Genomic DNA, 17783 nt, shown 5'->3' on the forward strand with positions numbered 1-17783 from the left:
CCACTTCTTTTACATATCTATTGACAGCAAATCGAGCAAAAAAGGACTTCAATTAAGCTGCTTAAAATGGCGAACATTAATTAATAAATAGAAAGAATGATTGATTTCAAAGCATTAGTAGGACTTAATTTGCATTGCTGGGCGTTCTAATTAGCTATATAAATGAAAATTTAATGGCATAATAACCAACAGGAGTTCACGAGCATTTCTGAAGAATTTTTAAAGTCAAACAACACTTTAACACTGTCAAAGGATAAGTGAAATGCTTGTCAGTTAACAGAATATTAAAAACGAAATATTGATGGACTCAGAGCCATGTAATATCTCTTCAATGGAATTGTATTTCCCACCAATGAATCCTAATTGACCTGTCCTAATGGCCAAGGAAATCGGCTATGGTTGGTATAATGCAAAAGATCTAACCTACCATTTAATCCATTGTTAGCCATTTAATGCATTGTGTCTGCTCACAACCCAGCAAATTTTCAACGTGACAAGATTAACACTTTTGAAAATAAAAACAACAACAACAACAGAAAAAAAGTAGTAGCTAACCTGTGACCTGTGCGAACAACAAAAGACTTTTTAAAGAACAATCATACTCCCTGTCGCCCTTACTCTCCTCCAAAAACCTTTCGCCATTGTCCATTGAGTATTATGAGTACTGGAGAGGCCTTTTGCTATGTGGCCATGACACACAGGGGGAAGGCTTTCACACAATGTCAGCTGAAAATTCGAATTGAAAAATAAAAACAACAAAAAGCCACCCAAAATATGAAATGAAATGCATGCCCCATTGACATATGAGAGACTGAGTGTTGGCCCCAACAACTACATTGACTAAGGGCAGATGAAAACAAAAAAACACATCGGCTACGGCTGGATGCTGGTTTTGGGATCAACTGGGGAGAATGGCAAATACATACATGCAAATGCACGATATGACTATGAGATAGGTCCTGGGCGTCCAGCGTCATCCTCTTATGCCATATACCACCCACACTACCATGGCGAAAACAAGCCAAACTGCAGTTTTTGGTTCTGGATTTTGCGATGATTGTTCGATTCAAACATTTTGGCATATTTTGGCAGCGTGGGAGAGAATGGCATTTTCTCTATTTCGAACAGTGACAAGCAGCAACAAATGAGTTTATCTTTTTTCCTATTTTTTTCTTTTGCCCAAAAGTGGTCAACATTAATGGAGCTTATAATTTAGGCGGTGCACACATGAACAAGGTTTTTGTCATTTTTAATTAGTTTTTTTGTGTAGAGTTTTTGTTTTTTTCGCTCTGCTGCCACTGTGCATTGGTCAATGTTTTGAGCCCAAGGCCTGAAAATGTGTTAAATCCGCTATAAAAGTGGTTAACCGAGTAAACTGCAAATGCAAAATGCGGTATGGTTTGGTTGGTTTTTGGTCGACTCGGTTTAACTTGGCACGGGTCTGGGTTTAGTTTGGTTCAGCTTGATTTTGGTTGAGTGTTGATGGATTCACTTTTCGCCCAATAACGAAAAAAAAAAATAAAACTGATTTTTGTTGTGTGCAGTTGTTAGTAGGCCAAGCCAACATAATCTGTATTCAGCATATAGTAATCAGTTTAGTTGTACACTTTAACATTAAAAAGGAAGGAAAATTCAAGAGGCAAAAATAACAAAATGGAAAATAATTTTACCGACGAAAAAAACGAAAAGGTTAACATTGGTATGACAATGAGAAAGATTTGCTTTATAGTTATTCCTATTCCAAGGTCGTCTACTATACCGATGAAGAAACCACTGAGGCAATGGAGTTTATCAAAGAGCATCAATTGCCCATGTCCGAGTTGCTTTATGCTTTAAAATATGTTCGCATATTGCATGGCCCAGCCACAGGAACGGATGAACAATTGATGGATGTGCAACAAGCACCAACAATATCGCCACCTTCTCCATCATTATGCTCCATGCTGTTTGCAGTTAGTCCCACTGAACCAGTGCCACAGACAAAGGCGCCATAACACAATTTGCTTCGGAGCGTTGAATCCTTGGTAACCAAAAACAACAAGACATTGAATCTACAACAGGAAACAACATTCATAAAGTGATATTTAATAATTTTATTAAAGTTGTGTGAAATCTTATTAGACAAATTTAAGTTCTACTGTGTTGAAGTCATTAAAAACAATCTTTGCAGTTGTTAAGGGAAAGGGTACTTAGATGCATTTTCTTTATAAAATATTGATCGGAAATTGAATGTTAAACTTTCCTGTTTTCAAAAAGTTTGGTGTAAAGGCTACTTATCCAACCCTTTGTATGGCTTGTAGCATCTTTTTCTAAACCCCAAATATTTGCTGCTTTAACCATTCTTAAAAATAAATATAAAAACTCATATTCTTTAACCTTTTTTTGTGAAACTATTTAGCATTTGAATGAATATAATTTGCATATATTTGAAATTTTAAGTTGAAAAAAAGTTGGCATTGAAACGCGTTAAAGGAAAAATATGGATTTTGGAATTTGGTTGAGGCAAAATCTTGTACAGTTTTCGTCAGTAGTCGTCAAGGTTTTATTTAATCTGTTGCGGAGAACGAATGTGAAAGTCACTGTGGATTTTTTTGTTTTGTTTTGTTTTATTGTAACCCTCAGCACGAGTCAAATAGATAAAATTTCAGTCTTAGAGATGGGCGAATACGGAACAACAGAAAAAAGAGGACAACGAAAGATAAGATTTAGAAGGAATTTCTTTTCAAGGCAAATAGAATTGCATGCAACGAGAGCGCACAAAAGGCAAACAAAATTATGTTTAAGGTTATATGCTATGCATAAGTAAATAAGCAGACAGCGCGCGCCATCGAAGCGGAAACGGAAGCTCAAGTAGCAAAAGAAAGTGTCTAACTGGCTCCTCTTCATGTGTGTGAGAAAGAGACTGTATGTGTGTGTGTGACTTATGCAAGGGCCACAGGCACTTCCGACAATTGGCAAAACAAAAAACACACACACACACATATACACAGACAGATACAGTCCCACAAACAGAGCCAGTGAAGCAACCCAACATCTAGCCAACCAGGGGCAACCAGCAAGACCATCAGGACCATCAGAACCAACAGCAGCAGCAGCAAGAGCAGAAGGAGCAGCCGCAGCCACAGGACTTGCACACGCGCCAAACGAGAGATAAAACATTTGTATGCGCTGATAAGAACGCATCCACTTACTTTTGGTCGCACATGACCTGAATTTTTGCCCCACACACATCGAAATGGTTAGGGAAACGAAAGAGGAGAGAGTTACTGGAAAAGGATGGGAAGACAGACCGACCTAACGTTCGCCCGCCTGCCCGCCAGACAGACAGACTGACAAAGTAAAAAACTTGGCTTGAACTTGCACACGAACCAAAAAGCAAATGAAGAAATTTAAATTTGATACCGGCGACGGCAATCAGACAATAAGAATGATGGCCACACTTTGCCTTTACCCTGGAAAAGTGTAGACCAAGCGAGCAGATTCAATTGCAGTAAAGTAAATGAAAACAATGAATTAATTCTGCAAACAAAGGGTATTCGAATTTCTCATATTTTTAGAGAGGGTATTGAGCTGGTCGATGTCTTGTTTAAACTCTGATCTATAGACGTATGTTAGGGGGTCAACATTAACATGCGCGACCATAGACCATACATCTCTTTACCTCACAGCCTCCGTTTCTTCTCTCGACAACTAAGCTCTTCTTCATGTCTCTGTCTATCTGTCTACATTTTTTCTCTTTTCGGTTCCTTTTTTTTTTTTTTTTTTTGATTTTTAGTGGGGTAGTAAAAAAAGGCATTTCTTTTTTGGATTTTTTTGTGTAAAGTTCCAGTTCAGTTACACGAAATTTGAACGGAAATACGAAAATGAAAGATTCGTATCTGGGCAAAAGTTAGAGCGAGATTGATGTGTGCACACACAGAGGCAGCTGTGCACTCCGTCCGCCTCTCCCGTCCACTCCTCACTTCTCCTTTCGTTACCAGAGAAAAAGAAAAAAATATCGAACAGCCCGCAGCACTCAAATGTGGTACGTCGACGTAGTCGTCGTTGTCATCTGTCTGCCTGAATGCCTGGTACACTACTCTACTCCTTCCTCCTTAGAGGAGGAAAATAGGATTTGCTTGCAAATTTTTGCGCTTCATATGCAATAGTGTGTATGTGTGTGTGCGGATAATGTGTGTGTGCGGAGGAAAAGGAGTTCACTGGTCGGCTGTGAGTGTGGAACGAATGCGGGTGCCTGCCGCCTTTCTCTCGTTTTGTTTGTTTGACACTTGCGTGGTTAGTGATTGTCCATATTATGTGACACACTGCAGCCATACTAGACGACCAGAATGAGAGATAGAGCTAGAGAATTGGAGAGATACATACAGACTGATAGAGACAGAAGGACACGCAGACAGACAGACAGTCAGATGGTGGGAGAATGGGATAGTAGATGAAATGAAAGTGGCTCAATTTCGTGCTACATCAGCTGAGTTAGCTCTGCTGAGTTGACAACTTTCCTCTGTACCCTTCCCCCTAACTCACTCACCTATATAGACATACATACATACACATATGTACATACTTTTTTTCCTGCATTTTGGTCAGTTTTCAGTAACTTAAAGGCTCAAATGTATTGGGGTAATTTGACATTTGTGGGAAAGTAGGAGAAAGCCTAACAGTACATAGATGTTAGCAATCAATAGAAGGCAAAATGTGAAAGAGTTCCTGAAATTGCAATTTGCACAAGTTTCTTTAGAGAATATGAATGGGAACCTAAATAATAAAGAGATATTTTTAATAGTGAAAATTTACTTACTCTTCATCATTACTAGTTCTTCATCAATAGTCGTTCATATCCTCATTCCTTAACTAGATTCCAAAAATTAGAAAGAGGTAGGGAAAATTGTTGGTATAAATTCTTAATAAGCACGAGGAGCTGAATTTTCTTAAACCTTGCTAATCAAAATTAAGCATAAAAGTCGTTTTCGCAACTTTAATGTTCTGTTTAATCTAAAAACCTCTTCAAATGCAAAGTTTACTTTCCTTTAAACTTTAGGCGAAATAGTGTCCCAGTTCCTCTTTCCATTTCCTGTCAGTTCTGGCGCAGAGCAAGCAAACATTTTTGTATTATAGCCAATTTGTAATGATACGGAAACAATGAAATATAAAACAATGCATGCGAATACCGTTAACGAATGCCACAATATACTTTGGAAACTATTATTCTAGAACCAGATTTCCTTTTTGAATTTAAGAACATTTTTGTTCAAGTTGATAACTCATTCAATGCGATTTACCATTATTTCGAGACACAGCTGGCTAGCAGGCTGTCTGGCATATCAACTGGAGGCGATTAATTTGCTTAAGAAATCAACTGCAGTTGCAGTTTTCATACGAAAAGGAATGTTTTCCCATGTTTCGGACGAACCAACCAACCAGCTGTTGGTGTTCTCAGCTCGTCAGCTTACCAATTTTTAATTGTCAAACGCACTGGAGTGACAAATTAAAGTGGCCAGTGGAGTAACCTTAATGACAGCTGATATTTTATTTAACAAATGCAACAGCCAAGTGCGGGGACAAGAAGAGAGAGCAAAAAAAGATGAAAAAAAACACTACTCAGCAATTGTTTTCCCAGAAGAAGCCGTTGAAAAATGTATAAGAAATAAAGCAGCAAAGGAGGAGAAAGCATCCAGAGTGAGAGAGGGAGAGAGAGTCATGGGTGAAGGCGGAAAGAAACGAAAACGAGTTCCGGGTTGGGGCGGGGAATGAAATACATCCGCTTGTCATTGCCATCCATCCGGATATGTTCAAAAAAACACACTCTTTACCCCTCCTTCATGCTATTAAATGCAAATGAATGCAAAAAAAAAAACAAAAGGAAGAAATTTATTTCATTCTCGTAGCTTTAAAACGAAACCAACTTGCATTTAATTAGGCATTAATAGTAAGAGAAAAGAGGGCACGAAGAGTAAAAGTAGTAGCGTCTTTGTGTGCTCTTTATTCTGCGGTTGTTTTCCAGTGAAAGTTAAGCTTAAGCCGACTTAAGCCCAGCTCTTGCATTTGCATTTTTCTACCCCCCAAAGGCAACATCCGACGCCAAAGCGTACATCATCAACTTGGTGAAAAAGTGAAAAATTTATGGCTTCAAACGGATTTGGTTGTGACGCCAAAATTCGATTACTGGTAATTGCCTATTTTGCCATTTGCCATTGGCGACTGGCGAATGTGTGTGTTTGACTCTCTCTCTCTTTCTCTGTGTGTGAATGAAGAGAATGAAGAGACAAAAAGGGTGGCTTAATTGAATTAAAAGGCGTGGCAAAGCTCAATGAAAAGGCGTACAGGCAAGTGCGATTGTGTGCAATGATTAAGCTTTTAAAGCGTAAAGTGATTAATCGTGCGGATTCAATTTGAAAGTGAAATTTCCCATCGAGGGTTGTTGCAACTGAGCCAGAGCTTGAAATCAAACCAGATAAAGAGAATACAAAATAATAAAAAAAAAAGTTATAGATCAGTTTTCAGTTTTACAATTCTGCAATGAACTGATTACGTTACGAGATTTTCGTATTGACAATATTGCATTATTTTGTTTGAGATTTTTCACAATTTATTGCAATTGTTTGTCAAAGTCACAAGAGTCAAATTAATTGATCTACAAAGACGGATCTAGGACTGTCAAATAAGGAAAAGTTTGCCCCATTAAGTAAGCTAGAAAATATTCCTTATTTGCAATAAATTTAAATTTTATCGTGTGATTTATGGCTTAAAAATTGTCTATACGAAACGAGGTTTATTCTCCATAGAATATTTCAAAACTTCTTTATTTTCTTTTCCTATTTAATTCAATTGTTCTACAATTGGGATATATGGGAAAATTTCAGTGTAATTAGCCTGCTTACCTCTCCTCAAAGTAGACTATAAAAATATACTCGAAAATTTCCATACACCATTTATTTTAAATGGCAGACTTCAAGGGCTTTAAGTTGTAAATTGACAGTTATTGTTAAATGCCGCAGACATGTAATAACAAATACACAAAACGCACACATGCACACACATATGTACATATATTCACATACAGAGATGTAGACAAACAAACTTGACGCTCATTTAGATCCCAACAATGAGCTGTTAACGGGAATATGTGTAACGCCCCGTTAACATATTTGATTTGTACTGAATCGAAAGTGAGTTGAGTTGGTAGCAATAACAGGCAATGGGAAAAGGACGCCAGGAGGAGGAATTGTTGGTATGCTGGATGGAGGGGGTCGGAAGAGGGCGGCAACATGAGGATGAGGTCGAGGCAAATGCTATTTGATGGGTTTATTATTGGGCAAATAAATTAAAATTGTTTACCTTTCATGTGGCGCCGCATATCTCTGTGTGTATATATCAGTGTGTGTTGTGTTGTTGTTTTTCTGTCTTTTTATTGTTGGTGTTGTTGTTGTTCTCTGCCCAGTTCAATTGCGGTTACGTGAGTACGCGTATGTTGCGGCAACTTTATTTGCGCAAATTAATGTATAAAATGTTAATAGCAAAAAGAGGCGGCCAAGGGATCTGACGACGAGAATAGTAGTGGAGTGTGGGTTCTATCTACATATGAAAATAAACAAAATTATGCGCAATTTATATAAATTTATACATACATATGTATGTACATAAATATATATACATAATTGTATGGCAAAGTATTTTTCTGATCATTGTTGATGATTATTGTTAATGTTAGTGCATGTATTTTATTTGTTTGTTGTCTTTTGTTCAATTTTAAATTCGAAATATTTTTATATTTAGATCAAATTATGTTTTTGCTATACAATAATAAGAAGAAAAAAAAGATACAATGCAATTGCAATGAATATAAAGATAGTTTACATTTGTTATTGATTATTAAATGGAACTCTGTTCTAGACTTTCACTTATTTGCAACTGATAATTTGCAATAATTTCTGGTTCTTCAGATGCAACAAACTATTTCAATCAAAGGCCACTCTGTATAAAACAAAACTAAACAGGAGACGAACAAAAAATGGAGCATGGAAGAATGGCAAAGTTTTTCTCTTTGATTGCACAGAGTTTGCCGTTCCTTCTCACATATCTAACTAAAGTTGGCATAGTTTACTTAACTGTTTGCCTTGTGTCGATATCTCCCCTCTTCCTTCTGACGCAACTCGCCCAATCATCGTTGCGTACTATCACTTTTTTTTTAGTGTTAACTAACGTCCTCTCATACTAGTATCTGCGTTTGCCTGTTTGCTTGCCTCAACATTTTTTCCACACAAATTCGTTTGATTTGCACAGAAAAAGAAGAAGGAGAAATTGTTGAACTGATAATTGAACTTTTACAGATGGCAAAGTGCGTTGGAAAAAAAAAAAAGACAAAAAACAACTGTTACTAAGGACCCCCTGTTTTTGCATTTTTTTTTTTTTTTTTTTTTTTTTTGTTTGCTAGGTCCTTCAGCTGTGTCTTAAAGTATGTTAAATAGTGCATAACTGTTTTAATTGATGTGAGAAATGTTTACATAAAGTACAAAAAAGTGAATCTTTTGAAAAAAGGAAGTAAAGTTCTCAAGACTAACTTTAACACGATAAGATGGTATTACACAGTCGAGATGATGTAATTTTACTTTTCAATTTATGTTGCCAATTCAGTTTCAAACCAAATTTAATCAAATGGATGCCAAAGAGAAATGTAATAGCTAATCCAATTGAAGCCTTATCTTTTGAAAGTATCTGAAATTCAACTGATTCATATATTACACTATAATCCTTTTTCGAACAAAAAAAAAAAACCTTACTTGAGTATCACTCTTGAAGCCCGCTAACCTCTCTTTGCCACATTGCTTATATCCTTTCACCCCGAAAAACCACACACGTTTGCCGGCTGTCGTGTTGCGTCTGGCACGGAAATGAAGTTAATTTATGGCGCTAAAAAGGATTTGACTTTGTGGCCCTGACTGAAACAGTTTTGTATTGTTTTGGAGTCTCCTCCACATATTCCCCTTTTCTAAAATTCTTTTTTTTTTTTTTTTGTTCTGTTCTGTTTGTTTTCTCGCAATCATAGGGTCATAATGATTTGTGTGTTTAATACGGCGCCAAACGTCGCCGTCCTAAATTATAAAACTATCTGCGAAACTTTTATGCAAACATACATATGTATGTACATATATACAAAATGTTTCTGAATTGGGGTGGAATGTGGCGACTTAGTCTCAAAGTTTTATATGAATTTGTGGCATAAAGTTATAATCACATCCCCCGCTTACCAAAATTTGCCCTACTCCACCCCAACTCTTGTTGGCTGCCAACCACTTCTAATTACAATTTCCGTTAACATTAATTAGCATGTCTGTTTTTATGGCATTTCGGTTGGTTTGGGTTTTCGTAATTTTTTCCCGCTTCTTTTAATATGAATGGATAGATGGATAGGAAGAGAATGAAGAGGAAGGTTGGTTGCCATTGGCCTTGAGGGAGGTTTTGGAAAAATTATGCAAAATGACTTGATGGCAGTTTGAACGGTTTGGAAAAGGTGTATTAGCCGTGACGGTAAAAATTTAAAAAAGAAACACACACACACACACATTTTTGGAGTACTTCACTTTGATGGGGCATCGTACAAGTTATGTTTTTTTTTTTTTTTTAATTGCAAATATGCATTGAAGAAATAAAAATCTTTTCAAGTAAAAGAAATGTATATCACTAAGATAAGTTGTTAAGCAATGAAATGCTTTTTTCTTGTTTCTTAAACTACTTTCTCTACGCTTTCTATTCTATTCTCTCATAACAATGCTATTTTTAGGCTTTTTTTTTTAATTTTGGAATCTTTAAGTTTCGCTTTAGTCTTCTTATCATTTGGATTATTGCAGTTTCTTTACAATTCCTTATAGATTTTCACTCTTTTGTATTTTTGCTTAATTTTTTAAATTGACACGTTTATTTTGTAATCTCTTGTCTGGGGTTTCAGGGTATTTCAGGATTCACTGTGACATATTTCATTTGAAACTTTTTGGCCAGAACTATGCTCTGGCAGACTTTCATTAACTTGTCATTTTGTTCAGGTGGTAAGGTCTGACGGGACGGAGAGGCTGACGGACGGGGCTTTCCCGAAAAAGGAAAAACAAAAAACGTCAAGGCATAGACAACGAATGGCAATGGCTTTTAGCCGCAGACAAAACAAAAGCTATGACTCTACAAAAATTTTCTCGTTCCTCAGTCTTTTTACCTCCGCCGCCATTCTCAGTTAAAGTCATTGGGATTTTTTTTTGTTCTTTCTGATTTCCCGCCATCTATGTACGTATTTTTTCCCCCTGTTTTTTGTTTTTGGCTATTGCTGTCTGCATCTGATAAATGCCTTTAGGTGAGATAACGGAGAAACGAAAAATTTTCAAGGTAGACATAGGTTCAATTTACGGCCTTTGAGATGGCGGCATGTAGTTATTCATTTTTCTTTCCATTTCTTTTTCTTGTTCTTGTTTCGTTTCGTTTCAATATTTAAGTGAAATTGTCGTTGGTATGCGGTGAATGCGGAATGACATTTACTTAAGTTACTCCCACGATGCCAAGGCACTTTGCTGCAGTTATCATAACAATTATGTAGCATAGAGACAATACTCGCACATACACACACATACACTCACACAGTCAGGACACACATAATGGCAGGACTCAAGCCACTTCAAACAATGCCATAAAACAATGAAAGAAGGGAGTGCAGGTTAGGGGGAATAGACCAAGGCAAAGAAACACACAGAAAGATAGATAGAGAGAGAGAGAGAATGAGCGGGTGAAGCAGATTGCAGCTCGGAGCATTGTAGTTTGCAAATTAAATAATTCCCAGTTACATTTCCGTTTCGCCAAGTGCGTCGACAATATTTTTTGCCTCTTTTCCCACCTCATACCCTCGAGTGCCATCGACGTCACCCAGCCACCGAGCTACCGAGCCACCGCCTACTTTTCAGTAAAAGTCGAGTTGTTTCCGAGTGCTAATTGTGCAGCTGCCTTTTGTTTGAGTGTCCTGTGTCCTGGCAGTTGGGATCTCGGCGAATCTGTGCACTGGGCAGCATCAGCAGTAGCAGTAGCAGCACCAACAGCATCCTGTGGGGCAATCTCTGGAGTTATGTGACTGCAATAACACTAAATTGGTCAGATATCTCTTGCGCGGTTTTTGCCGCTGCGTTGCATTACAAATTGCTATGGACTGGCTCTAATTAACCCATTATGTTTTAATGGCCACAAGCTAAAAGCCAGACGCAAAAAACCAAACAAAAAATCTCTATTGTCGTTTTTACATTCAAATTGCTTTAAGAAAATATTTACCATTAAAATGATATGAAGATGATGTTGTCGTTTTTCCGACACAGTAAAGTTTCTATCCCTTATTTTAATTGTTACATAAATTGATGTAATTTAAAAATATTTTAAAACACTATCACTAGTATCAAAAGTTGAAATATTACATAAGCTAGCTCTGGTCACACTGTCACCCGAAATAACTTTGTGAAGTCATACAATTTCATTTCGTACACTAAATAGTAAAAGAATGAAATAGAAAAAAATATTTAAATAAAATGTCTGCCAAAAAAGAACAGTTCGACAGTATTTTACTGACTTTGGCCACAAAGCATCATGGAGATGTGCCTAATTTCCTTCACACATTTGCCAGCTTTTTGCGTCGCAAAACAGATTTCTACACTAATCCAACCGAATGGGAAAAGCTTCTTCTTGATGTCTTTCGTAAGGAGTCCCAGCTAGTTCAGGCCGATCATGAATCTGAGCAGCATACCAAGAAGGAAGTGCGTCAAAGGGAAATGAACGAGAGTAAAATTTGTGATATTACCGATGAGGAAGCCGCTGCCATTATCAAAGAAGAACAGCGTAAGAAATATCCAAATACTGTCTCTGCTGGCGGAGACTTATCAAGGTGCGAAAATATTTCCAAGCCCATAGAAAAAGTGGAAGATGAATCCGAACAGGGTGAATTGGATAAATTGCTACCAAATTCTGGTAATGGTTGCACTCTCGACAAATATATGTGGACACAGACTCTGCAGGAAGTGGAGCTCAAGATTCCTTTCAACGTCACATTCGCTTTGCGGGCCCGAGATCTTGTGATTAATATTGGTAAGAAAACTTTGCAAGTGGGCCTGAAAGGTGAAGAGCCCATCATCGATGGGGAGTTGTGTGGCCAAGTAAAGCAAGAAGAGTCCGTTTGGGTCTTGCAAGACAGTAAAACCGTTATGATTACATTGGAGAAAATCAATAAAATGAAATGGTGGAGTCGTCTGGTGACCACAGATCCAGAAATATCCACACGCAAAATCAATCCAGAGTCATCGAGACTTTCTGAACTGGATGGTGAGACGCGCCGCGTGGTTGAAATATGATGTTTGATCAGCGTCAAAAGGAAATGGGACTGCCCACCAGTGAAGATCGGAAGAAACAGGATTTACTTGAGAAATTTAAGCAACAGCATCCCGAAATGGACTTCTCCAAGTGTAAATTCAATTAACAACATTTACTTCCTGGAATAAGCATTCAGATGTTCAGCTTGGTCTATTATTTATCTTTGTAATTTGTTCTTTTAAAAAGTAATCGAAATAGATATTCAACTTTCTGGGATGAGATTATAAATTTTAAACTGTAATTATAATTTAAACTTATACTCAATAACAAAATGGATCAAAGGTCATTATCAACAGTCTAAAATTAGATTTCATTCGAACTCTGTGGGAAAAATGCATTTCTTTGTAAAATTATCGTTTTTGCAATTACCCATTAAGGGGTACCCAATGGGTTAAATGAAGTGTGTGTGAAAAGAAAACAAGTTTGACGCTATCCGTCCAGTGCATTTAGCTTTTAATTGCAGTCGAGTTTTCTGCTCTCTATCTTTTTTTTTTCAGTTTTTCCATTTTTTTTTTTTTTTTTTTTTTGACGGGATAGGGAGATAGCTACATTTGCATATCATTTTGTAGCGGGTTTTATGTTCCCTGCAGCATTTCGTTGGCCAACTGTCACTGGCACAGCGCCTAACCATATGCAATTGCACAAAACTGTCCATCAACACTGTCATTTACTGGCAACTGGCCTGTGTCCTTCCGATCTCCTCTTTCTGTTTCTCCTTGCATTATCCCAGTCTCTTGTTCATTGAGTTTTTGGTTGCTTTACCCCGAAACTGTCGTCATGCGGCTGACGCATTTCTTAAATGTTTGGCTGGCTGTAAAATTTATTTAAACGCGTTTGCGGCCTGTCATACACATGACAGACACGCATACGCAATGCGTCATCGTCATCTCCAGGCTCCCAGCACCCATCACCCAGTTTTCAGCTCCGAAAGATCCAATACCAGTTTTTGATGTGGGCGCTCGCGCCTTGCGGATAGGCAATGCAATTTGCATTTAGCCGATTTGCAGTTGTCAAGGACAGAGAAAGGGTTTCCGAATTGAAGCAAATGCAGTAGGGTAAGGCAGGGCAGGGCAGAACAAGGCAGGATAGGTGGGCCGTAGGCAAGAGCGGAATGGATATGCTCATTGCCTTGGCTCGGTTGCCTTTTGGTTGTCATATGTTGCACACTAATGCAATTTGTACGCTGCCATTGACAGGTTGCCTACGGCACAAAAGCAACAAATATTTTTTGACAAAAAGAAAATTTTCAAAGGATTCTAGCAAAGTTTAATTGAAATTTACATTTACAATTCTTCAAGTAGTCATTCGAAAAACCAAAAAAAAAATGTGTTTGGCAAATTAACTAACAGACGAGTAATGAGTGGAATGTATGTAGAAGAGGGGAAGCTAGATAAACTTATTAACTATTATAAATGATCAACTTGTCTATTAATTATGGACAAAAATTAATTTGTTCATCAATAGTCGGTATGTCTTGTCTCTCATTTACCAATTTGTTGGTGTCCCATGAGAAGTTTACATATTAATGAAGCGAATTGGGCCAAAAAATTGTGCCAGCCCGTCGAGAGCTTAATTCAATAATTTTAATCGGCTTAAAACAATTGGTTAACAATGTTATAACACAATTTGGCAAAAAACTTTACGTTTCCACATTTATTTGAGCAAGAAGAAAAAATTACATAGAGGCAAAACAACACAAGAAAGTTCAAAAGGTTAAGTGAGAGAAGGGTTCTGGGTCAAAATGCTTAAACAGAAATAAGTGTATTGGAGTAAGCGAGAAAGAGAGCGAGAGAGAGAGAGAGCGAGAGAAAGAGAGCGTGCATGAGACAGAGAGCGAAACAGTTCAAATAATATCAATTAACTGCAAGTTTACGTGCTTCGGCTAATTATCTCGCTTAATAAAGCGCCTAATGAGTGGAAACAGCTGCCAACGCCCAACTGGGACCCCAAACAGGCGTAGCAAAGAAAGTGAGAGAGATAGAGAGGGGGGAAAGTATGAGGGTGAAAGAATGAGAGAGGTAGAATAAGAAAGGTCTTGCTCACTTACTTTCTTACACTCTGGCCACTTCACACTTTTTTTCTCTTTGTTATTTTTTTTTACACTTTTTGTGTTGTTTTTTTTTTTTCATATTTCTCTTTGCTTCTCCACGCCGGTTGTAAAAAATAATTATGCTGAAATTGCTTGGCGGTTTATGAAATTTAATTGTTATGTTTTTCTATGGATTTTCTTTTATGGATTCTCAGGCGCTTTCCTTGACTTGGCTTTAAGTTTTGGCGGCGTCTGCCTTACGCTGAGTTTTCTTCTTGTTTGCATTCGCATAACTTAATTCGTATTTCAAGCTAAAATGAACTTTTAACTACGCTAAGCTAAGCAAATTTTTTACACATTTTAAACAAGTGAAGCGAGTGAGCAAAGTATAGAAGGAAAACATGGGTGGATGGGTGGATTTAGCCAAACATACCTACATACATATGTGTGGCTGTTTGAGCAAATAAAGGCTAAAGTTCAGGGCTCTGTTTGTGAGTGCGTGTAAATGTGTGTGTGTGTGTGTGTGTGTGTATGACGTTTGAGCTCATTAAGAAAATTCGTGCGGTCGCTTTGGCAACTATTTCAACATTAGCGAGCATAAACGGAACGCTTCCAGGCGTCAAAAGAGTCCATGGGCGTCAATAAAAAGAATTGTGCCAAGGGGTTGATTAGATCAGTTATACTATAATCTTAAACGTGTTTTCCAAGGCTAGTTTAATAATCAACGCTGAAATGTATACTATATTTAGCTTTAAGATTTGAAATTGCAAAAAATATGTCTTTTCTTTAGATGCATTGCGTGTTGAGTGTAAATCCATCAACATAAAATAAAAAGGATCTTCATAGCAATGTCCTTCCCCTTTTGGCTTAGCAAAAACCATCCACACCTCTGACACCTTCACTTTTCATAATATTTTCTCTACACACAAACACACAACTATGCATAATTATGCATAAGAGCATACACACACACATTTACCACATACATACATATTTATGTACTTGTTACGAATGCATGTACATATATGGCACATAAATATTTACAGTTCCCAAAACACACAAAAAAACAAACGAATGGAGATTTCTATTTACCTAGGTAAACTTTCAAGTTCTAGTTAAATATTTAATGAATTAAACAAAAATTAAAATGAATTCACTTAAACATTTATGCCAAGCCCCAACTATGGACACTGCCTAACAGGGTTAATTTGAAGTGAATCAAAAAACCAAAATGGTCAGGCTGAAAATTTTTGTGGCATCTATTTGTTGAAGTTGTATACCCTTTGCAAATTATTTAACTGAGCTAATAGCGTAGACAATGGCAAAGTTAGGCAAAGAGTTTGGCAATAAAACGAAAAACAAATTCACTGAAAATTACAATTTTAATCTAATGGACAATTTTGGTATAACTCCATTAAACTTTATAATATTATATTTCATTCATGGAAAAACTACATAATCTAATATAAGAATAGTTCATAATTTTTTCACATTTAATTAACTTAGTTTATCTCTTTTCTATAGTTATTTAAGTTTAAAATTTAATCCCTATGTCTTGTGACTTGGTCTGCTCTTTAGGTTTTAAACTAATTTTAATTGCTGAAAGTTCTCTGCAATTTGTGAGCCATTTGGTTAAGAGTTTTTCAAGTGATTTGCACATTTTTCTTATAAATTGTAGTTTTTTTTTTCTTCTTCTCCATCTTTTAACTTTTGCACCTATTTATATTGCTCTTGCTTGGCCTCTTTTGCAGTGGCAACAAATTATCAGTAGATAGCAACAGCTGCAGCATCACCCAAAGCCACAACATCAATCCTAACCACTTAACCACACACACACACACTCACACTCACACAGACACATAGCAGCACACTTACATTTAACTTTAGTATTTTTAAGGCCATTTGTCATCGGCTTGATGTGAAGGTGTTGGATCTTACTCATCATTCTCTCTCTACCCCATCTTAGCTGCTAGCCCGACTTACTTTTTACCCATTTTTAGCTCACTAAAAGTTTAGGTAAACCACATGTTACATTTTTCTTTACCAATCAACAGCCTTGGGTGCATTTTAATGGCACTTCAAGCGGATCCAGGCTGCAGCAGCAGTTCGTGTCCTTGCCGCAAATGTAGAAGAAATACATGGAAAAAAACAAAGAAGAGAAGAAAAAAACAGAACTAAGACCACAACAGTGAAACAGTTCGAGAGATGGATGATAGAGAGGGCGGGCGGCAACAGCCAAGTAGTTACAGGGAAAACAAAAAAAAAAAAAAAAAAAACAACAGAGGAAAAGCCAAAAGAAAAACTGCAGGCAACATTGAAAAAACAACATGAATCTAGACAATGACAGCTTCTCAACATTGTGTATAAAGCCGCAGGCTATTTGTCATACGAGTTTTCATCGTTACACCTACACCGCTGACGGCCCAGCCCCCTCCCTATCCAAGTTACATACATAGTTTTTCACAGAAAAGTGGAAAATAAGGTGCCGTGGCGGTGAATGTGTAAGCTGAAGTAGAAGGGGAAAAAACGATGCTAAAGAAGAAAACGAAGACGCGGAGAGGTAATACCCAGTTGGATGCCACCTGTCATATGTATAGTATGAAATGCCAAAAGTAGGGAAATCAGGTTAAGGCTGCAATGGCTCCAAGTGTTTGAATATGTGCTTGTGTGTGTGTGTGTGTGTGTATGCTTCTCACTTAGTTAGCTCGTTTCACTGTTGATTTTCAAAGCGTTCTCATCTTCTTTTCAACATTTTCAATTCACCTGCACTTTGAGGTATACCCTTTTTTTTATGCGGCCCATTTAAATCCATGATCTTGTTCATTAACCACCTAGATGGTTCATTAATTTGATTTGAAACTCACCTCGCAAAAAGGCATACACTTTGTTCTTCTTGTTGTTATAGTATAGTAGGTATATATGCGATTTAACGACTTTAATTAAGGCGAAATGTAGTCGAACGGCCACGCATCTGACCTCATTTTTTATGGTAAGCTATAAATAACTGAAATTATGTGCACGCTGAAACTCTGAAACTGACCCTCACCCTGTCCCTCCTAACCAGACCATCCCAATGTGTTTTCTTGCTTTTTTCTGTCGATTTCTTTTTTTTTTTTTTTTTTTTTGGGTGCGTTTTCCTCTGTGTATTTTCTTCATTTTTGTTGCTGTGCCGAGTTAAATACGCTGCCATGAATTTTAATTCGACGACACTTGCAGAAAAGGAAAAGGACACGCAACACGACAGACGACGCCGCCATAGTATATCCAAAATAAACGGGAGGTGGAGGGGAAAAAAAGAAAATACGAAACGAAAATTTAAGTAAAATACTTGCCTGAACTCTGCGGGATGTCTTCTAGTACAATGGGAACATGT

The 17783-nt window shown here is 37.3% G+C and overlaps 2 protein-coding genes across 2 annotated transcripts; both read left to right on the forward strand.

The window, feature by feature from the left end:
- The first annotated feature begins 1612 nt into the window (after nt 1–1612).
- On the forward strand, nt 1613–2131 carry LOC137578770 (uncharacterized). Its single transcript, XM_068292333.1, has 2 exons — nt 1613–1689; nt 1746–2131. Exons 1-2 carry the CDS (start codon nt 1654–1656, stop codon nt 1992–1994), a joined length of 285 nt encoding a protein of 94 aa, XP_068148434.1. The 5' UTR covers nt 1613–1653; the 3' UTR covers nt 1995–2131.
- Nucleotides 2132–11546: 9415 nt separating this feature from the next.
- LOC137579330 (nuclear migration protein nudC-like) lies at nt 11547–12609 on the forward strand. Its single transcript, XM_068293062.1, is given in 2 exon segments — nt 11547–12354; nt 12357–12609. Coding segments are annotated over 2 exon segments (939 nt in total). The 3' UTR covers nt 12488–12609.
- The last annotated feature ends 5174 nt before the right edge of the window (nt 12610–17783 follow it).

This window comes from Drosophila tropicalis, unplaced genomic scaffold (assembly GCF_018151085.1).
Source record: "Drosophila tropicalis isolate 14030-0801.00 unplaced genomic scaffold, ASM1815108v1 contig_694, whole genome shotgun sequence".
In the NCBI taxonomy this organism is placed as follows: Eukaryota; Metazoa; Arthropoda; class Insecta; order Diptera; family Drosophilidae; genus Drosophila; species Drosophila tropicalis.